The 24,228-nt window shown below is 37.1% G+C and overlaps 1 protein-coding gene across 1 annotated transcript; it reads right to left on the bottom strand.

Moving 5' to 3' along the window:
* Nucleotides 1-2,721: 2,721 nt before the first annotated feature.
* Nucleotides 2,722-23,752, bottom strand: LOC150105042 (uncharacterized). Its single transcript, XM_090395465.1, has 2 exons — nucleotides 23,606-23,752; nucleotides 2,722-4,185 (listed from the first exon to the last, which is right to left on the bottom strand). The coding sequence occupies exon 2, from the start codon at nucleotides 4,174-4,176 to the stop codon at nucleotides 3,157-3,159; it is 1,020 nt and encodes a 339-aa protein (XP_090251591.1). The 5' UTR covers nucleotides 4,177-4,185; nucleotides 23,606-23,752; the 3' UTR covers nucleotides 2,722-3,156.
* Nucleotides 23,753-24,228: the final 476 nt, after the last annotated feature.

Raw genomic sequence — 24,228 nt, forward strand, 5'->3', positions numbered from 1 at the left:
CCGCTTCCATATAAGACCGGCTAACTCACCTTTAGTCAAAAGAAACCAGATAAAGGTTCCTCACGTCATGGACAGAATTGAACCCAGGTCTTTCCCACCAAGCTCAGTCAGTATAATGTTTTAAAGTAATTAGTTTAGACACCTATGATATCCATATCTGCAGTTTTCATGTGTCACCTTATCATCTTTGATTCCTTTTAGTACTCTTGCCTTTATTTCTAAACTTTTTCAAAAGCCTCCAGAACATTTTGCTACCTTCCTGATATTTAACTTCTATACTCTTGCCAAATTCTTCCCAAGACTTTTGTTTAAGTACCATTACACATATAGATGAGATCTTTCACATCTTCTCTGTGTTCTATTAGAGCATCTGCCACATATCTGCTAGGAAATTTTGGTGCGTTTTCTTCTTTTCCACGACTGCTTCTTTAACTTCTTGTATCCACATTGGTGTTCATATTTTTGCATCCTTAGAGACAACTTCAACACATGACCCCCCCCCCCCCAGCTGAATCAATCAATATTTTCTTCAAAGCTTGCACTGACAAGGTTTGATTCTTGTTTTGAACTGTTTCATTTTTTCTTCAATAATGTTTGTATAGTTGAGTCTACAGTTTACCTGTAAAGGCTGCTCAACTTGAATTCTTTTTAAAACTTTCTTCTGTACTGTTCTATTCAATGTGATATTCATTTTTATCTTACTTAGAACCAAGTGATGGTCACTTCCAATTTCAAATCCACTGTACCCTCTTGTATCCCTGAAAAGCTCGTGTCGTACGTGAAGCGGCTAAAGAATTGTCAGTACCCTTGAGTATTTTGTTTATTTTGTCTCTCTGGTCTGGGTTAGTCCCAAGGGGGTGGAAAGAGGGGGGAAATACTTCCACTGCATAAAGGAGGTTCCAAGACTGCTGTTGTAAATTACCGACCGATAAGCATATCAGGAATCGTTGTCAAGGTCTTGGAGAAAATAGCCAAGAGGAAAATACAGGATTGTATAGATGAAAATGGGATGCCGTATAGGGGAAAGCATGGTTTTGTGAAGGGTAGATCATGCCTCAGTAACTTGCTCAAGTTTAACAACATAGTGATGGCTGAACTGGATAAGGGTAATGAGTTTACAGTGATTCTACTGGACCCTGCTAAGGTCTTTGACAGGATACCACATGGAATTCTTATCAGTAAACTGCAACATATGGGGATGGATATAGGGTTGGTGAGATGGATAGCAGGGTGGTTGACAGAGAGATATCAGAGTGGTTTATTCAGGAGTAGAGTCCAAAAGACAGCCTGTGACTACTGGTGTGCTGCAGGGTTCTGTACTTGGACTACTACTACTGTTCAATTTGTTCATTACCGATATAGGAAAAGATCTGAGAGGAACTGTTCATTTGTTTGCTGATGATGCAATGTTGGGTAGAGCAATAATGAGTGCACAGGATGTCAAAATTTTGCAGGATGATTTGGATAGTTTGGAGGACTGGGCTAAGGAAAATGGATGTCAATTTAATGTGGCAAAGTGTAAAGTTATGCATTTTGGAGTGAAAAGATTAGCAGCAGTATATCACATTGGTGGAACCGTACTCCAGGAGATTGATGAGGCCAGGGACTTGGGAGTGTTGGTGGATAGAGAGTTGTAGTTTAGGGGGCACATCGCAAAAGTGGCTAAATCAGCTCATCAAATCACTTGGTTGCTGAAAAATACTTTAACATGCAGAAACAAACAAGTTGTTGTTCCTCTGTATCGAGCCTTGATAAGACCCTATCTAGATTACTGTGCCCGGATAGGGGCGCCAGGGTTTCTTATGGGTGGGAAGAGGTGGAGAAGATCCAGAGACGAGTGACCAAGATGATAGCAAGTCCATGGAATGAACCTTATGAGAACAAGTTGAAAATTTGTGGGTTGCAGAAATTCGTTGATAGGTGGAAAAGGGGTGATATGATTGAGACATTCAAATTACTGAAGGGTTTCTATAAGATTAATTGAGAAGATATTTTTGAGAATAGGACTGGTGGTGGGAGCACTAGGGGCCATACATGGAAGCTGGGCAAGAGTGCGGTTAGCAAGTGCGTTAGAGCTAGGTTTTTTACTTGAAGAGTGGTGAATGAGTGGAATAAGCTGCCAGAGTCTGTTGTGGGTGCTATGACCGTGAATGAGTTCAAGGCGAAGTATGATCGATATTGTGTGAATGTCGAATAGTTGTTCTTGACATGATGTTAGGGCCTCCCTCGATGAGTCTGTAAGAACTATTCGACATTCACACAATATCGATCATACTCCTTGGGGTTGCCCGTAATAATAACAATAATAATAATAATAATAATAATCGTGAAGTAGCATGAAGATATCACTATCAAAAATGACATTGTTGTCAATGAGATTTTTATTTCTTGTCTTCTCTCCATGTGAACGTGTGCACATTTTTATGTTGAAATATGGTGTAATGACTCCATGTTTCAACATACATAAGAAATAAGTAAATTTCCTTATTTATTTATTTATAATTTACTTACCAGGAGAATTTGTTTATATACATTTCACAATCGTGTTACTTTTTAAATCCCTAGCCTATGTCATCGTCTAATAATATATTTCATCTTATGTCTCAAGTTGTTTAAAGGTGTTGTTTAGTCTACTCTAATGGAACAAAATTATTTTATTCAATTAATATTGTTTTTTTTTTTTAAGATTATACATGTACTGAATTTTGTGTGCATGTTTCTTTTTGTTAATGTAAAAACAAATTCTTGTCAACACAGGTCACAAACAATACAGTGATTCCATAAATCTTAAGTATTTCTTTGTTTGATAACTTATAATTTTTTTACTGCTATTTACAATTCAAAAAATAGAATAACTACATACTTGAATAAAAAAATTTCATAATGAGAAGTTTAAGCATTAAAACCATTTTGATTTTAAAACAAATCATATTTTGAAATACATTTTGCAAAAATTATAATATAATATATTTGAATTACAAAGCCATCCTACTTCACTTCTATTGTATATGTACATCATATGGATTTGACATTATTATTATTATTAATGTAAAATATAATTATATTTTATTTCTTAAGTTATAAATATTGTAGCGTTATACGTTCAAACTTTAGTATCTTCATTTCGGTTTCTGCTGCTGCATTATCACACAACTTCTACTGATTTAATTCGTTCCTTGCAGATTCAAATGCATTACTCACCATGTCCCGTTCAGTTTCCAGAACAACAGCGATACATCTGATTGGATCTGAATGCGGAGACTTATCAAGAGTCATACTCTTAAAGACATGTACAATTCTTTCAAAAGCACACAGCGGAGTGCAGTCAAACATTTGGAAGTATTGAAAAAATAATGGTAGAGCAAATATAATTGTTCCGAGATAAGGAATTCCTGCTGCAAAAGTCAGGAGATACGTCAAAATATCCACCACTAACTCTAAATTACTTCTCGTAGTAGGATCTGCATGTTCCTGCTTTTCTTTAAATAATTTAATAAGAAAAGGCAAATTGCTTATGAGAATGCTTGCATACAGCTTGAAATCGCCAAAATCTTGTACTTTACGAAGCCAGTCATAAGCTTCATAAGCACCTCCCACCACAATGCAGGCTTCAAAACAGATCTTAAGAAGCGATTTAAGCATACTCCAAAAGGAATCATCGAAGATTTTATTAATCAAACTGTTCACTTTATTTGAGCGCTGATAAAGAGCTTCAAATCCTTCCCACAGTTCTTCCCATTTCTTATCATCCTCTTCCAGAATAGCTCTAATTTTCTTTTGCACACTCACAGTGATTCCAAATTCTGTCAGACTAGCTCCAACGAACATTGCACCTCCACAACCTGCTCCTACCTGCATACCTTGAATGACATTTGCACTAGCTCTGATGGGAAATGCTGAACATGCATGCAAACCAAGTCCAATTGAACAGACTGTTGTTAGCCCTGTTGCTATCAATTTGGCAATATTCACATTAGAATGATGCCAGTCAAGATCCTCTGCCAGACTGGTGATATTTTCAATAGCAATGTTTCTGGCTTCTTTCCATGTTGGCAGTCTCTCTTCAAAGGCTCTCATCAATGATGGAGTGGATATGAGAACATTGGAAAGTTCTTGGTCAAGATACCGAAGCTGGTTTATAACATATTTTTTGAACTCATCAAGGTTCACATACATCTTGAGAACCTACGAAAAGATGAAAATGTAAAAATATTAAGGTGTAGCATATATATTTAAGTAGTGCAGTTGAGATAGAAAAAATGAAAACTTGAGTAGTGATATAATAACATATAAATAAAGTGAATAAACTGATAAGCTATTTGTCATTCCTTTTATGTACTTCTCATTTGATTCCGTCACTTTAACTAACTAAAAAAATATGAAAATTTCAAATGTATTGAGTGGAAGTGATACCAAAAAATATGAATCAAATTGAGAACTTGGGCTACGTTTGCCACAAAATTATTATTATTACCCCAAGACCTCACGGAGTCAAAGATTCATCTGGGAGGTCCTTTTATCACACACACAGCTCATCATACCGTGTCTTGAACACATCCAACTCCTTGCAGACATCACACTCTCAAGCAAGGCATTCCAATCATTTACAACTCTGCACGAAAAAAACCTGCCTCTCTATCACACCCTCTTTATACAGTTTCCAGGGATGACCTCTGGTTCTCCCCTGATCTCCGACTATTTTCTGTAGAACTTCTCCAGCATTGATCCTATAATAACCCCTTACCAACTTATAGGTCTTTATCATATCTCCCCTCTATCCTCCTGTCCACCAGACACCAAATTACATCTTCTCAATCTTTCCTCATATCGACACTCCAGAGGTCAGAAACTACCTTAGTCAATCGCCTTTGACCCTTTCCAACATCTCTTCATCCTTCTGAAACCAAGTGACCAAATCTGGGCACAATAGTCCATGTGCGGCCTAATCAAAGCCTTCTCCAAAGGAACAAGAATCTTCCTACTTCTACATGTCAGTGTCCTCCACATCATTCCAGAAGCCTTTGTGTTATCTTCACAATTTTGGCTATGTGTCCCCTAAATTTCAGATCCTTATCCACCAGATCTCTTATTTCTTCCACCTCCAACAATATATCCCTCATTAAGCATAAATTCTGCATCCCATCTTTGTTCTCCAAATTTTAAAACTTTCATGTTGCAACATTGAACTCACATCTCCATTTCTGTGCCTAATCACTCAATTTATTCAAGTCTTATTGTAAAGCCACATCTTCACTACCCTTCATGGTTCGTCCCAACTTTGCATCATCTGCAAACAACTGAATATCTCCATCCAATTCTTCACCTATATCATTAATATACAAGTTAAACAGCAATGGCACCAAAAAATACCCCTGAGGCACTCCACTAGTGACTTTCCTTTTCCTGGATATCGCTCCCCACCATACACAACTTTTTGATACCTATCAGATAGCCAGTCTCCAATCCAATGTACTAATCTAATGTCCAACCCCATCTGCTCTAGTTTGACTATCAATTTATCATGAGGTACTCTATCAAAAGCCTTTGCAAAATCTAAGTATATTACTGTGTATCCTTCTCCTCTGTCCAAGGAAGCAGTCAATTTATTGTAATAAGTAGATTACTAAAACATGAGCACCCTTTAGCAAATCCATTGCTGTCCATCAAAGATAATACCATTGTTGTCAACCCAACTCTGGATCCTAGTGTTCACAAGCTTCTCCAACAACTTAACCATAACATATGACACACAATAGGCCTATAGTTTGATGCTTGTGTTCGATCACCTCCTTTATGAAGTGGCACAATCTTGCCCTCCTTCCACGCCTTAGGGACTTGACCAGTGCAAGACTTATCAAATATGTCAAGACAGGTGTCAACTCCCTGGCACATTCCTTCAGAATAGGTGGTGATATATTATCAAGTCCCGCATATTAACATCTAGTTTACCCAACTCTCCATACACCTCTTGCTCACTTACAGTCTGTCTCTCCTCCCCATCATCTACTGCTGTCAATCTCTCCATGAAGTCACATTCACAAGATTGGAAAACGTTTATGAAATGCTCATTAAGTGTCTCCACCACACATTCTGCAACAGCTGTCTTTATATCGTTTCCTCCAATCAATGTCATCCTTCCATAATCATTCTTTCTTTTGCTGGCTACATACATATCGAAAAAACTCCTTAGGATTCTTTTTGGCTACATTATGCTAACTGCTGTTCATAATTCCACATACCTCTCTTTAGCTACGCTCACCAACCAAGTCACACTCCTTGCCTGGTCTTTGTAGACCTCATGGAATTGGTTATTTCCACTTCTCTTATGCTACCTCCACAATGCCCTCTTGTTATTCATCCATCTCACACCTATCTTATTTAACCTTCTCACCCTTGGAATACACTCAGACATTGCATCTACTAGATAGTTTTTGAAAATCCCACAAGCTGCATTGTTCACTTTTCCAGCTAACTCCTCATTCCATGCTAAACCTGCAAGCTGTCTCCTGAGCTCTTCATAATCACCCCCCCCCTTTCAGTTCCACATACCCTTTTCTCACAGAGGTCCTCACACTGCTGGCAACCATCCAGGTAATCACCTCATGGTCACTCTCACCAATTGGTGGATGATTTGAAACCTCATTCATGATTACATCCTCTGATGAGATGACCAAATCCAAGACCCTCAATCCTCGCATGCCCTCTGTTACATACTTTCTGAGGTAGTTATCCCTCAAAAACTCAAGAAACTCATTTTCTTTACTTCCAGTTGCTACTCATCATTCTAGTCTATATTGCCATAATTAAAATTGCCCATAATGATCACCCTTTTCTTATTTGCTTGACTAATTTGATTATACATTTCATTATCACCACCAACCGCATTACCTGGTCTATAACAACATCCAACCAAGTATTTGATTCCATTCACCTCTATCTCACACCATACTGCCTCAAAGCCACTGGCACTATTTCCCTCTTGCATCTCTACTTTGTATGGACATAACTCCTTCTCCTCTATATGCATCTGTAAACCATTACCTATAATTTGAAGCCACAGCCTTATCACCACCTTTATGCAGTAGAACAATTTTACTTTCTTTCCACTCCCTTGGAACCTGTGCTGTTGTAACACTCTTATTAAACAAGAATGATAATGCTACTGCCAATTCCCTGGAACATTCGCTTAAGACACATGGTGATATGTCATCAAATCCTGTCACCTTATTGTCATCAAAGTTATTTCCTTTTATCTCCTCATTTATTTCCTCAAATGCACAATTAAGCCATCCTCTTCTATGTCTTGTAGACTTAAGTTCCTCATGATTCCACCCTAATCAGGATGAAACACCCTTATAAAATGATCACTGAATACCTCAACAGTGTCTTCTGCAGGAGTTACCATTCTACCATTTTCATCCATTAACATCATCTTAACATGATCATTCTTCCTTCTACTTGCCATATATCTAACAAACTCTCTAGGGTTTTCTTTGCTGATTTGCCAATTTCTGCTCATACTGTACTTTTGTTTCCTTACTAATTGAGCCACTCTCCTGGCTTCTTTGTACTCTTCATGTAACTGATTATTGCCATTATTCATCTTGTACCACCTCCAAAGTATCTTCTTTCAAATTTCATGCTTAAGCTCCTCATTCATTCATTTTACACCTATATTATTCAGCCTTTTGGCCTTCAGAATACATTCACACATTGATGCTGTTATGTTTCCTTTTCATTTTACATTCATTTTTTTTTTTTTAACATCAGTTACAAAAAAAAAAAAATGCTGTTATGTATTTCTTTGTCAGTTCCCAAGCAGCATTTATTTCCTTACCGCTCAACTCCTTCCATGTTATAGTTCCAAGATGTCCCCTAAGCTTGTTATAATCACCAGTCTTATAATTCCACATATATCCTTTCCTCACAAAAAGTCTGCATATGGCTAGCCACAACTCAAGTGATCACTTCATGATCACTCTCACCAACTGGAGGAAAGTGTGAAACCCCACTTACAATTACATTCTCTGATGATATCATCAGATCTAAAACTCTTGATCCTCGCGTGCCTTTCTTTACACGCTGCCTGAGATAGTTATCTCTCAAGAACTCAAGAATTCATTTTCTTTATTCCCAAATGCTATTTCTTTATTCCAATCTATCCCACCATAATTAAAATTACCCATAATAATTATCCTTCCCTTGTTCACTAATTCAAGTTGTTTATACATTTCTTCATCAAGACCCTCCACATTCCCAGGCCTATAGCAATATCCAACTAAATATGTCTTCTTCCTCTCAACCTCCATGTTACACCACAGTGCCTCATAACCATTGCCACTATTTTCCTCTTTCATGTCTACCTTATGTGTACTTAATTCCCCAGCTATCATCAGCAGCACCTCCCCCTCCCTGTTTACCCTTTCTATCCTTGCGAAAAATACTGGCTCCTTCCATTTCAATTCTTGTTACGATATCATCTTCATTCAACCTTGTTTCACTTATTCCATGATTTTGGTCACATAAACTCAATCACTGAGACCATTTCATCCCTTTATTTCTAATACTTCTAGCATTTGAAAACAAACAAACACAGCAGTTCATTTTGAGGTCTATAACCAGTCCAATCCATGCCCCTGGTTAGTTGTGATTTCCCAACCACATCTACCCTTGCCCAATCACCTTTATCACCACTTACTATATATATCTGCTCAGTCTCAACTTCCCCACACATTGCAATATACTCCATAATTAGCAACGTGTGAACAGAGCTAATCTCAGGCAGTATGGTCACCTAAATACGATGAAAATTAGTAGTCTGCAGGAAGTTCATAATGATGTAAACTTTTCATGTAGTAATGTCATAATATCCTCTACACCCCATGAGGGTACATATCAGGAATTTGATTATGCTAAATTTCATTGTCACTATTCTTCACTTTTCAGAACTAAAGCAACATCTAATGAAATAATTCATCCTGTTCATCTCCACCATATTGTCTCAAAATCTTCCATTATTTCCCTCTTGAATCTCCACCTTATGTAGGTGGAGATTCAAGAGGGCCTGGTTGGCCGAGTGGTCAGCGTATCTGCTCTCCAGCCAAAAGGCTGCAGGTTCGAATCCTGCCGTGGGCATGGATGTTTGTAATTGTCTGTGAAAATACTAGTGGTGGCAGTAGATGGCATTGGTGTTAGATGATGAAGGTTGGTGGAGTAGTGAGACGAAGAGTAGATGCCCTCCCTCGATGAGTCTTTGGACTCCCTGGAGGTGTGATGTAATAATAATAATAATAATGTAGACAAATTCTTCTGCTGTCATCCACAGCATCCCTCCTCCTCCTTGCATTTCCTATCCTCACAAAAAAGTATTTAGGGGGATGATGTAGAATTAGATTTAGAATTACAATCAATATTTAACTGAAGAAAATCACACAACTTTGGGTAAAGGCAAAAAACAAAATATCTAGCATTTTGTAGAAAGACAAATTTATTCCTTTTCTCCACCATATATTTATGGTTGAAAAATACTGATTGTAAAGCAACATTTTCAGCTATAATGAAGTCAAAGCAAAAGAAACAAAAAAGAAAGAAAGAAAGAAATATACTAGCACCAAGGAACTTTCATGAATCATTAATAGTACACTAGAAAAAAAATCAAAATTAGTTAGTTTCACTAACGTCAACAATCCAGTGGCTTCATCAATTTTTTTTTTTTTTAAATTTAAGAGGGAGAAATGAAGACTGCGGTCTATATTAAATACAGCACCTTGCATTTTAATACTGCATGGCAAAATAAAAAAAAAAAAAGGGAAAAAAATGAATAAATTCAATATATATGTTATGGAGTAAACAGTTTTATTATTACAGAAGAAATATATGTTTACACGTAGTGATATGTACATCCACAACTACTGGTGGAATCTTGGTCGAATAAAGCATTAACGATGGTAGATTACCTGCTCGAAATGGGCACCTTGTCTTTTAAGACAGGTTTTGTAGAGCATGTGAAGGTACTCTATCATCTTAGGGAACAAGGATTTAGAATTAATTGTGGCATCTGCTGGACATATCATGTAATTTTATTCCTTAGTTCATCGAGGTTTGAAGGTAGGTCATGGTGGAATACCCAGTCCTTCAACAAGCTGCTCAGAAATATCACTTGCTCTACCAATTGTGTATGAATGAAAATAATGCTCAACAATAAACGTCTTTTCTTCCAAAGTCAACACCATTGCTACAGCTAAATGTAATGGCTTAGACTCCACACATACTCTTCTATTAATGTACATGCAGTTTAATGGCATATCTCATAGTGCATGTACTGAAGGTGGTGTCGAAGTTCAGTACTGTTTGCATCATACCATATAAATAAATCTTAGAAGATGAATGACTTGTGACACAAGGCACGTCAGCTTCTCCTTGTAGAGTTTGTAGATAATTATTGGAGAAATTAAAGATGTATCAAGAGATCTGATTAGTGATTTCCAGATAATTTAGGATTAACTCCAGATTAATCTTCTTTTTTCATTTTTCCCATTTAAAAAAGCTCTGATGAAGAAACAAGATTATTAGTGTTTGCGAACCTAGTCTTTTTATAATTTTTTGTGGCGTGCTATTAACAACTAATAAAAGATCACTGGTATCGATATGTTTTTTAGTCATAAAATAAAATTAAAAAGAAAAACAATTTCCAAATTACCATCAGCAGAATTTAAGATTGGTATACCATTAATGGAAAAGAAGTGGAACTGACAGAAGAGAGAAGTACTAGGTTGACATAATTGCTGAAACAAAGAAGGCCAAAACTTGTGAGATTCTTCTTAACCTCTCTACCAGCCAAGATGGATGAAATAGTGAGACTAAATTGCATTTCTTATCCATGTTATTCAATGGGTGTTACAGAATCGTATCTAGACTTAGCTGGACGTCTATTGACATCATGGCCGGTTGAGGTGTTAATAACAAATGCAGATGTTATATTCAGACAATATGGATCAGGGGAAAGGAAAGAGTAGCTACTATATTCAACACTAAGTATGAGAATATTCTTCTTGAATGACAGACAGTATAGAGTAGAGCAATGTGGAAAAACATCAAACTTGGGGAATTAGACGATAAGGCTTATTTATGCCTACGGTCCCACTAAGGAAAAAAGTGTGGGAATTTTTCCAAGTCATTTGAAAAGATAGTTCTTATTGGAGAAGTAAACAGCAGAGTAGGAAATTATTACCACACATATTACAACAGTTTTTGTAAAATTTGGAGAAAAGAGCAAAGGTAATAATAATAGCACCCGCTTGATTTTTGTTGAAGAAAAGATCTAGTGATTATACCACATTCCAACATAAAGATGTGCACTAATTCAAATGCAGAGAAGATGCAAGAAGAAAAAGTCTAATTGACTTGTTATTGTTGATAGCGATATCTCCATGTTGGTTCAGGATATGACAGTATTTATATGCCACAGAAGATAATAAATCTCATATAGGATGGATATAACAAATTCCAATGCCATACTGCATAATGAATATCTGTCACAACCCTGTCAAACTGTATCTGGAGTGCAGCAAGGATGTCTGCTCTTTCTCCCTTATTATTTATACTGGTGCTAGATCAAGTTCTAGAACAAACAGCAATGAAACATACCAAAAGAATATCATGGAAAATAAATAAAACTTTGGGTAGCTAGACTATTATTATTATTATTATTATTATTATTATTATTATTATTACGGGCAACTCCAGGGAGTCATTAGACTCATTGAGGGAGGCCCCAAATCATTTTCATCACAACTATTCGACATTCATACAGTATCTATCATACCTCGCCTTAAACTCATTCACTGTCACAGCATCCACCACAGACTCAGGGAGCGCATTCCACTCATTCACTACTCTAAAAGTAAAGAACCCAGCTCTAACACCTTTACTAACCACACTTTTGCCCAGTTTCCATGGATGTCCCCTAGTCCTCCCACAACCAGCCCTGTTCTCAAAAATATCTTCTGAATTAATTTTATAGAAACCCTTCAGTAATTTGAATGTCTCAATCATATCTCCCCTCCTCTGCCTATCAACCAATTTTTGCAACCCACAAATCCTCAACCTGTTCTCATACGGTTCATTCCACAGACCTGCTATCATCTTGGTCACTCGCCTCTGGATCCTCTCCACCTCCTCCCCATCAAGAAGAAACCTAGGTGACCAAATCTGAGCACAGTAGTCGAGATGAGGTCTTATCAAGGCTCGATACAGAGGAACAATAACCTGCTTGTCTCTGCTTGTCAACGTATTCTTCAGCAACCAAGTGATTTGATGAGCTGATTTGGCCACTTTTGCAATGTGTACCCTAAATTTCAATTCCTTATCCACCAACACTCCGAAATCTCGTGCCTCATCAATTTCCTGGAGCACGGTTCCACCAATGCAGTAAACTGCCTCCCATCTTTTCACCGCAAAATGCATAACCTTACATTTTGCCACATTAAATTGACATCCATTCTCCCTAGCCCAGACCTCCAATCTATCCAAATCATCCTGCAAAATTTTGACGTCATCTGCATTCACTATTGCCCTACCCAACTTCGCATCATCCGCAAACAAATGAACTGTTCCTCTCAGATCCTTTCCTATATCATTTATGAACAAATTAAACAGCAGTGGTCCAAGAACAGATCCTTGTGGTACACCACTAGTCACAGGCCGTCTTGTGGACTCTACTCCTGAGTAAACCACTCTCTGATATCTCTCCGTCAACCACCCTCCTATCCATCTCACCAACCCTATGTCCATTCCCATATGCTGCAATTTACTGATTAGAATTCCATGTGGTATCCTGTCAAAGGCCTTAGCAAGGTCCAGCAGAATCACTGTAAACCCATTACCCTTATCCAGTTCAGCCGTCACTGTGTTATAATACGTGAGCAAGTTACTGAGGCATGACCTACCCTTCACAAAACCATGCTGTCCCCGATACAGTATCCCATTTTCTTCTATCCAATCTTGTATTTTCCTCTTGACTATTTTCTCCAAGACCTTGATAATGATTCCTGTTATGCTGATTGGCCGGTAATTTTCAACAGCAGCCTTGGAACCACCTTTGTGCAGTGGAACTATTTTCCCCTCTTTCCACCCCCTTGGGACTGACCCAGTCCTGAGGCTGAAATTAAACATAATGGTCAAGGGCACTGACAATTCTTTGGCCACTTCACGTACGACACGAGCTGGTATACCATCCAATCCCATAGATGTATTGACATTGAGGTTCTGTAATAGAATAGTTACCTCTACCTCATTCATCACAATTCCAGTATAAGCTGTTGGTTCCTCCATTTCCGCAAAGCCACCACCTGGATGATATACTCTTGCAAAGTGCTCGCTCAGTAATTCCACAACATCGACTGATTCAGTTACCTCCCTACCCTCAGCATTTTTTAAGATCATTCTACCATGAGCATTTTTCCTTTTACTTGCAACATATTGAAAAAACTGTTTGGGATTCTCTTTAGCCTGCATGGCCAATTTCCTTTCGTAATCTGCTTTTGCTTTTCTTACCACCCTTGTTACCATCCTGGCCTGAGCTTTATACTGTTCATGCACCTGATGGTTACCCTTCTCCTTAAATTCCCTCCACAATCGTTTCTTTTTTTGCAGCTCAAGCTTAATAGTGTTATTCATCCATTTAACGTATAGACGTATAAGCTAGTCAGACTATGCAGATGATGTAATGTCTAATTGCTCACAGACATGGAGATATCCAAAACAAACTAACCACATTACAAGAAGAATCACTGAAAGTTTGAAAATAATTACAAACTAAGCAAAAGAAATAAGAATCAATATGAACAACAAGGCACCAAGTACAACTAAAAATGGAAAAATCGAAACTGTTTCACATTTTACATATCTCGGCAGTGTTTTATCTGCAGATGGAGGAGCAACTACAGATGTTGACATAAGAATTTAAAAGGCAAGTGCATATGCTAAACTTAGTAGAGTATGGAAAATGAAAAATATTCACACAGATAAAAAATTTTAAATATTTAATGCATGTATTAAATCAGTTCTTTTATATGGATGCGAAATGTTAGTATGCAGAGCATGCTAATGGTAGCCATAAATTATTACTAACGAAGATCTCTGGAAAAGAACAAATCAGCAAAAAGTCAACCTAGAAATCAGAAAATCAAAATTTAGATGGATTGGACAAACATTTAGGAAAGATCATAAAGAAATCTGTCATGCGGTCCTGGAATGGAATCCATAAGGAAAGAGGAGGCGTGGCTGTCCTAAAAATACATGGAGGAGATCGACTTTAATAGAATGCGAGAAGAAGAGTTTTGCTGAACTAAGACCGATAGGAAGGATAAGGAACCGATGAAAAGCATTTGAAGACTCCTGATGTTCCTGATGGAATCTTGGAAAGAAGAAGAATACAGGAATTTAGATCTGGAATAGGAAGTATCTCCATTCAGTTCTGAGCAGGATTAAGAAAATATTAAAAGAATCAAAGTCAATCAGCTTTTAGAAGTGAACTGTAGACATATGCATAAAAATATTATTCAAAAAAAAAATTAGCATTTGAAGAAAAGAATCAAGATAAGAAGACAAAAACACCTTGGAGGCTCAATAATAAACTCTAAAGAAAATATTGTGATGTAGCCTGGCAAACATCTTAAAGTTATCTGTGAGGATAGAAAAATCAGATCCAATGGTGAACACAAAAAGTTCATGGAAAAGGAGCAAGCATAACAAAAATTCCTAGCTAATAAATCAGTTTGTGTTCTGAGAGACTAGGAAGACTTTGGGAAGAATATAGATGATGCGAAGGACCCTGACATGCAGAAATAATGAGGTTATGATGCCATTATAAGGAAGGCCTTGATTAAGTCGTTGGGTTTTCGTGGTGATGAGGATATGTTGGAAATGGTCCAGAGAAGATTCACAAAGGTGATGAGTGGTCTTTGGAATATGGAGCAAGAGGATAGATTGAGAGAATATAAGTTGCAGAGCCTCATGAATAGGAGAAAGGGGGGGGGGGTATGATTGAGACGTATAAGCTAGTCAGGGGTTGTTATCGGGTTGGCATGGAAGAGATTTTTCATAGAATGGGAAAGGGAGGTAGAACAAGAGGCCATTGCTGGAAACTGTATAAGGAGGGTATGAGCAGAGGAGTGAGGAGCAGGTTCTTTGCATGGAGAGTGGTTGGTGAGTGGATGCAATGCAGTGGATGTGTTGTGAATGTAGGCACCTTGAATCAGTTTAATGCAAGGTTGGATGAGCATTACATGCAATAGCATGTATACCTTCCACAATGAGTCTCTGACTCCATGGAGGTCATATGCTAATAATAATAATAATAATAATAAATATCAGGAAGGAGGAAATATGTTCTGAAAGATACTCAAAAAAGTTGAAAATTGAAGAAAGAGTACTGTAAAAAGAAATAGAGATCATAAAAGATATGTGGAAACTGAAGATAAAGAAATTCTCGATATTTGGAGTAATTACTTTGAAAGATTGCTAAATGAAACAAGCAGTGACAGAAAACACTGAAAAGGAATGCAATCAGGAACACATATCAATATTTGAAGTAGAAAAAGCCATCAGAAATCTGAAATGCAGAATGGTAGCTGGAGGTAGGCTTAAATGCAGTGAAATATCAAGCAACTTAATAAATTCACATTTTGTCCTAAAATGATATTGAGCTCATACCATAAAGAAGATAGTATAAGTGATAATGTTTAAAGTAAACTGTTTTTCTCTCAAAAATTTAAAACAAATTGATTTTGATTTTATTATTTCTGACTAATGATCTGTCTATTCCTGTGGCAAGTTATAAAGGAGTATATTTTTCACAATGTATTCTAAATGTAGTTAATTTTCTTTTGATGAGGAGAGGCAAAGTAATACTTGATGATGTTGTGGAAGATAACTTTATAGTTCTACAACAATTCATATGGCATCCAGTCCAGTCCAGAGGTGTGTGTGGGATATGCAGTTGTCTGCAGATGATGCAAAATGAGAACAATGAGGAGCAAAATACATATTGAAGCTTTATAGGAGGAGTATATGAATGTGAGTGGAGCTACCAATTCAATGTTCTTTATTCTACATCCTATTTCAATGCAGGATATACAAGTGTATGTGTGCATGTATGTGTGTGTGTGAGTGCACATGCGTGTATGGAGAATCCCATAAGATGGTGGAGATAAGTATTCTGTAGATAACAGTATACAAGAACCTAAAATTTAAGACATCATAAGAGATTATGGCATCTATATGAAGGACACTGACATTAGAGACAAGGAGGTTATGACTCTCACGTATGAGACAGTGATAATGCTTCATATGGATTACTGAGAATAGATTTGCTCACCTGGTTTTCAAGAGGATGAGGATATATCAGGAAGATATAGGACAGAGGAAAAGGATACACAGTAATATACTTGGATTTTGCAAAGGTTTTTGATAGAGTACCTCATGACAGGTTGACAGTCAAATTAGAGCAGATGGGGTTGGATATTAGATTGGTGCATTGGATTGGAGACTGGCTATCTGATAGGTATCAACAAGTTGTGTATGGAGGAGCGATATCCAGAAAAAGGAAAGTCACTAGTGGAGTGCCTCAGGGGTTTGTTTTAGGTCCATTGCTGTTTAACTTGTATATTAATGATATAGGTGAGATTTGGATGGAGATATTCAGTTGTTTGTAGATGATGCAAAGTTGGGACGAACCATGAAGGGTAGTGAAGATGTCGTGGCCTTACAAGAAGACTTGAATAAATTGAGTAATTGGGCACTGAAATGGAGCTGTGGGTTGAATGTTGCAAAATGTAAGGTTTTAAAATTTGGAAAATAAAAATGGGATGCAGAATTTATGCTTGGTGAGAATATATTGTTGGAGGTAGAGGAAATAAGAGATCTGGGGGGGTGATAGTGGATAAGGATCTAAAATTTAGGGGACACATCACCAAAATTGTGAAGACAACACAAAGGCTTCTGGGAATGATGCAGAGGACACTGACGTGTAGATATAGGGAGATTCTTGTTCCGTTGTATAAGGCTTTGATTAGGCCACACATGGACTATTGTGCCCAGATTTGGTCACTGGGTTTTCAGAAGGATGAAGAGATAGAAAGGATCCAAAGGAGACTGACTAAGGTAGTTTCTGACCTCTGGAATGTCGAGTATGAGGAAAGATTGAGAAGATGTAATTTGCAGAGTCTGGTGGACAGGAGGAAGAGGGGAGATATGATAGAGACCCTACAAGTTGGTAAGGGGTTATTATAGGATCAATGCTGGAGAAGTTTTACAGAGAATAGTGGGAGATCAGGGGAGAACCAGAGGTCATCCCTGGAAACTGTATAAAGAGGGTGTGAGTAAGGGAGTGAGTGGCAGGTTTTTTTCGTGCAGAGTTGTGAATGATTGGAATGCCTTGCCTGAGAATGCGGTGTCTGCAAAGAGTTTGAACGTGTTTAAAACACGGTATGATGAGCTGTGTGTGTGTGATAAAAGGACCTCCCAGATGAGTTTTTGACTCCGTGAGGTCTTGGGGTGGTAATAATAATAATAATATTGGAACTGATCTGGAGACAAATCACTTTGTTTTACTCACATTCCTTTTTCACGCACACTCCATGAAAATGGAGTGTGCATGAGAAGGGAAAGGGGTAAAAAGAAAGACCATTCCTGTAAGCTGTATAAGTAAGATGTAAGCAGATGGAATGCATTGCTTGAGTATAGTGCAGGAACAATGAACGAGTTTCAGTTACAGTTTGATGAAGTACATGTGTTTCACAGCAGGATCTTCAACAACAGTGAGTCTTATGACTCCATGGAGGCAGGATAATAATAATAACATCAACTGGCTATACACGATTAATTATGGTAAAAAAAGCACAATTTGCTCGTGTCTAAACAAATTTATTTTAGCTGGTGGTTTTTATTTATTTATTCATATTTTATATTTTTTTTAATGAAAAGAGTGAAAGAAAATATTTTAATTTGCCAAAACGATGTTTGTTCTGAGTGTCTTAGTCACTTTTGCAGCATATTACCTGCAATGTTTCTTAAACAGTGCTTGTCAAGACAACTACTTGTTCAAGTGTAATTAAAAATATTTGAAAGGGGGAAGGGTCTCTTTCAATTAAAACATTTCAGTTTTTGTATCAGTCAAGCATAAGAATTTCTTCTTTTACCCACAGGAAGTGGATGTTTAGTGTATGTATATATATATATATTATTATTATTATTATTTGACACCTCCAGGGAGTCCTAAGACTCATCAAGGGAGGACACCTACTCTACAACTCTCCGTCTCCACCACTCAACCTCATCTACATCAATGTCATATACTGTCCACCATCACCACTATTATTTCCACAGACAATCACAAACATCCATGCCCACAGCGGGATTCGAACACGCAGCCTTTTGGCTAGAGAGCGGATACGCTAACCACTCGGCCAACCAGGCTACATATATGTATATATATAACCAATTAAAACCAAGTATAAAATTTCTTGGTATCTTTAATGTATGTATATATATATATATGTGTGTGTGTGTGTGTGTGTGTGTAGAAAGTTTTTTACCTTGTGTGTATTATATGTTAAAGATACCAAGAAATTTTATATACTTGGTTTTAATCCTTTTCCCAAGTAAGCAAAACCAAAATTTTTGGGTCTGGCTCCCACTGAAGAGACCTTAATAAAGGTCGAAACTGGTCTGGGAAGTGGCCCTCCCCATTATGCATTATATTATACATGTCTGAAAGGTGGGGGGGGGGGGGGTGCTTTGCATTATGGGATATGTACTAAGGCAAGTGATATTGAAGTCATTAGCCTCTATATACAAGTAGCTCAGATGTGAATATATTTATTATTATTATTATTATTATGTGACACCTCCAGGGAGTCCAAAGACTCATCGAGGGAGAGTATGCCAACAGCAATGAACAGTTGGTCCCCTTCCAACCATTAACCATGCTCAAACTTGCTTAACTTTTTGCTGAGCCATTAGTAGCAGAGGCTCTACCAATTGACCAACCTTTGCTGGCATTTGACGTGCAAAACTTCGGTTTTGCTTACTTTGGAAAAGGATTAAAACCAAGTATATAAAATTTCTTGGTATCTTTAACATATACAGTGGTATCTCTCTAATCCAAATTAATAAAAACCGTGCTTGTTCGGATTAGCGAAAAGTTCAGATTAGTGAATTTCCCCCCAAGAGACAACAATAACTAGCATTCAAGACAAAAATAATCAGATTCTAATGGTACATCAATTTAATTCTGTAAATAAATGAAGCAACTGATAAAAAAAAAGCTACTGTAAAACTTAAAAAATAATACAGTATACAAGTTTATTTTAGTAATAAATTTAGTTTGTCAATGTACCTGTATTGTTGAGGATTCTGATTTAATAAAATTGCATAGGTCAGTGCATAACTTAATTTGCATAAAAAATATCACTTTCTTGTACAACACAAAAAACAGGGTGTTTTTATTTCTTTGTAAAAAAAGTCAGTTATTTTCTTTTGCTGAAAAAAAGCTAAACTTTTTTTCAGCAAATCAATGGTACTTCTTGGAGCTGCATTAGCAATAAAATTTTGTGGAATGGCGTATCATTCTGCTTAGCCCATTCTGTACACATATTAAACTGTCAACTGCCTCTTCATGTTTTACTTTTTTTTTCTTCAAGCTCTTTATCGTCATCATCTTCTAATTCATTCTCTAGCGTCATATTTATAATTTCAGCATCTCATTTGATTTCGAATTCACTTTCGGTTCTACCTATAATCCATTCCTTAACATCTGTTTGTGAAATTTCGACATGTGGATTTATATTTTTAACCAAATTATGCATGTTTTGAATTACCTCTTTTTGTGTATCACCGTAGTTATACTGTATTGGTGATAATAATAAAACAAATAATAATAATAGTTAAAATAATAATTATTAAATAAAAATAATAGTACACAAAATAACAATATGTAATAAATAAAACTTTTTTTTTTCTTTCAAACCACAGTTTGGATTACTGGAAGGTTTGAACTAAAGAGGTTCGGATTAGCGAGATACCACTGTATGTATATATATATATATATATAAACTGTTAAAGATGATAAAATTTGTTTAAAAATCATACTTTAAACTAAGAGAAGCCATATGATATATATACTTTGAACTTTGACTACTTTTACTAGAAGGTGTTGCAACTTGCACTACTCAGAGTAGGACATGTCAAAGCAAAAGTAGCTCAACCAGTTTAATTCATATTTCAACTGGTTCTTATATGGAGCATTCCATAGACATGCCACAATCTTGGTCATTCATTTCTGGATCCTCTCCACCACTTCTTCATGCTCATGGAATCCAGGATACCAGATCTACATGCAGTAGTTCAGATGTAACTTTCTTGTCAGTTTGTTTTTCAAATCGCATAATCTAATGATTCATTCCAAAGTGCATGAACCTACACATCGCCATGTTAAACTGGCAGCCATTTACCATTGCCTATACTGCCAGTTTATTAAAGTCATCCAGGATTTCTATCATGGTCAAAGACTACTGCGCTTCCTCGCTTCAACAAACAACTGAATATTTTCTCTTAAATCATTTCCTATATTACTGATGTGCAAATTAAACAACAACAGACCAAGTACTGAGCTTCTTGTACTTTACTAGCCAGAATTAGATGGCTGATATGCCATCTAATGCTGTGACTGTGTTCACTTATGATTTTGCAATACTGTAAGCACCTCCAGTTCATCTATCTATTCTTCCAACAGTTACTGTCACATCTGGCACTGTAATATCTCCACATGAATGCTACATCCTTGCAAAATGATCACTCAGTAACTCAACTACTTTGTTGCTTCTGTTATCTTCCAACCATCAGCACCCATTCTTCCTTTTACTTGCTACATAGCAAAAGACCTCTTTGGGATTTATTTTGGCCTAATCAACTAACTTCCTTTCATAATTTATGATGCCTCAATACATCCACACCTGGATTACCGTGCTCAGGTCTGGTCACCTGGGTTTCTTGGGAGAAGCAGCAGAGAGGATCCAGAGGCGAGTGACCAAGATGCTGAGTGATGTATGTAATGCTCCCTATAAGGATAGACTGAGGGTTTGTGGGTTGCAAAAGTTGGTTGACAGGTGAAAAAGAGGGGTTATTATTATTATTATTACATGACACCTCCAGGGAGTCCAAAGACTCATCGAGGGAGGGTACCCACTCCACAACTCTCCGTCTCCATCACTCAATCCACCAACTACAACTACTTTCATCATCTACACCAATGCCATCTACTGCCAACCACCATCACTTTCACAGACAATCACAAACATCCATGCTCACGGTGGGATTCAAACCGGTAGCCTTTTGGCTGGAGAGCAGATACACTAACAACTTGGCCAACTAGGTCGGAATTCCTTACCATTATAGCACCTTCTTGTCTGTTTTTGCTGCTCATGGGCTTGGTAATCATCTTTTTCTTAATATTCCCTCCAGAGTTTTTTTCTTTTACTTCAACTCCTGCTTCATGATGCTATTCATCTATCTAACTCCTACCTGATTTATTCTTCTGACAATGGGTATAAAGTTTATATTGCTTTCTTCAAATATCCCTTTACCATTTCCCATGCTAACATCTCTCTCTCTCTCCCCTCTTCCCCCAATTCTTATGCTGTCACACTATTTAAGCTAACTCCTGAGTTTGTCATAATCACCTGCTTTGTAATTCCACATATACCCCTTCTTAACAAAATAATTTTGCATGCCTGGCAATTTCCCAAAGTCAAGATCATATGACTGCTTTTCTCAAGCAAAAGCAATGTGGTTATTTTGATCAATGATAATTACTTTGGTCTGATTTTGTGACTAGATCCAGTACTACTCTCAGTCCTCAAGTCTCCTCCATTACATGTTGTCTCGTTTAAACTCATTTTTCTCCATTTTTATGAAAAAGTGAACAAGGTCATTTTAAACATTTGCCAAACGAGAACTACATATCGCATGTGGCTGAAATTTTACCTGGAAACTTGAAAAAGCCTTTTATTCTTTTTTTTTTTTTGGCTGCAATTCTTTTGCTATTATTACAAAACTCCTCTTTCCAATTCTTTCCTCTGTCCTATCTGAATACTCCTGCATTCTATCCCTATATCATCCTCCATCAATCAAGTCTCAGTAATGACATAACTTTTGTCCCCTTTTGTTTGTGCAAACTTTTGTCTGGGTAAAGGATTAAAACAAGAACATAATTTCTTCTAAGTATAATTACTTAGGATACTTACAAGGCCAAAAAAACTTTCAATGTTTTATGTCTTACTGTAGGCTAACTAACTAACTAACTAATACCAAAAACTCTCTTCCTTTATTTCAAATACTTCTACCATTAGTATACAAGAACTGTAATATCTTTTCATCTAACAATTTCCCTTACACCTTTTTTGGTTTTCCTAAAATTAAGAACTTGGCAGGCCTACATTCAGCATCACCTCTCCTCTCCTCATCACCTACTCACCTCTAGATTGCCTACATCCTCACTAACCTACATCCCCCCCCCCCACACACACAGTCAGACATTCTAGTTTCCCTCAATCTGCTCGTCTGAAATCTTACTGAGCAATATTTTCTTAAGATACCTTACTCTGAATCCATTCAAATGCAAACCATTTGTCTTCTATTAGGCGTTTATCCATCAAACTAGCTCCAGAACACATCCACAAACTCCACACTAACTTATTCACAATCATAGCTCTTCTCAACTTGCCTCTATCACACTGTTGCATTGGTGCCGAATCAGTGATCACTGATTCAGAACCTCTTTACTAATAGCAATTCTACAGCTAATGCAATCTATAGGTTACTGATATTTTCTGCATATTATTATTATTATTCATGATGCCTCCAAGGAGTACGAAGACTCATCACGGGAGGACACCCACTGTACAACTCTCCATCTCCACCGAACCTCTACTACCAATCATCTACACCAACACCATCTACAGCCCACCACCACCACCACAACTAGTATTTTTTGTCTGTAAATTGTATGTTCTGAAGGGCCGATTTGTCTGTATGCAGGGTGAAAAACCCGATTTTCTGGGAGAAAATCCCTGCTACTTCCGTCTCCACTAACTACTACACCAAACTGCTACTACCATCATCATCTACCACCTACTAACACCACCAATATTTTTTTTTGTCTGCAATTGCATGTGTTCTGAAGGCCGATTTATCTGTATATAGTCCATAAAAAATTTTTATTTACTTGTATGAGTTAAACTGTTTGGTTTCTGGGTGGTACACTGTAAATATATAAATATACTTTCAGATAATAAATTATACCAGACAAAAATTATATTATGTAAAGAATTAATTATGTGAAGCCAACAGCCTCTATATAGAAATAACCTAGTTGTGAAGATAATTTCTTATCTACTATAATTTACTTACTAACTGAACCAAGAAATCTTTCTACATTTTCAGATAAAATGAATGAAAAATTTATTTCAGATAAAATTCTATATTATACTATTATTTTATTATTATTATTATTATTTCATGACCTCCAAGGAGATCAAAGACTCACTGAGGGAGGGCACCTACTCTACAATTCTCAGTCTCCACCAACTACTACACCGAACCACTACTACCATCATCATCTACACCAGGTTTTTTCAAACTTTTCCTACGACGGAACACTTCACAAATCCTGAAATGTTAACAGAACAACTTGGTTAGAATCGAGTATCATCGGTCTCATATTCAATGTAAAGCTAAGCACACACTATTGCTGCAGCAGGCTGTATCGCATCGCAAAAATGCGACAGCACACACTACAGGTGTGCCAGGCCACAGCACATCGCATTGACCTTGCTTGTGACTGCATGTTTACCTCCATACTTCACTCGTACTTGGAGGTGTCGACAATTGCAGGAGTTTGAGTCAAGGCCAGCTCTTGCTGGCCTTAATAGCACAATCCACATGCAAAGTGAGGAGCAGGCCAAGCTGGTGGTGTGTGCGAAGTGTGCAATATACACAGGCGCTGCAGAAGAAAACACACCTAAAAGATGTCAAAAAATATGAGATAAGAGTTTAAAAGAACAATGAATGGTACATATAATTACGAATGTACATCGTCTTCCGTTCGGGCCCCTTCAGATCTTCCCAGAAACGAACAAATAAATTCTGAAATTGTATCCTGGACCCGAT

The sequence above is a fragment of the Typopeltis vanoorti genome, chromosome 7, assembly GCF_054136105.1.
Source record: "Typopeltis vanoorti isolate ZY-2024b chromosome 7, IOZ_Tvanoo_1.0, whole genome shotgun sequence".
Taxonomy (NCBI): domain Eukaryota; kingdom Metazoa; phylum Arthropoda; class Arachnida; order Uropygi; family Thelyphonidae; genus Typopeltis; species Typopeltis vanoorti.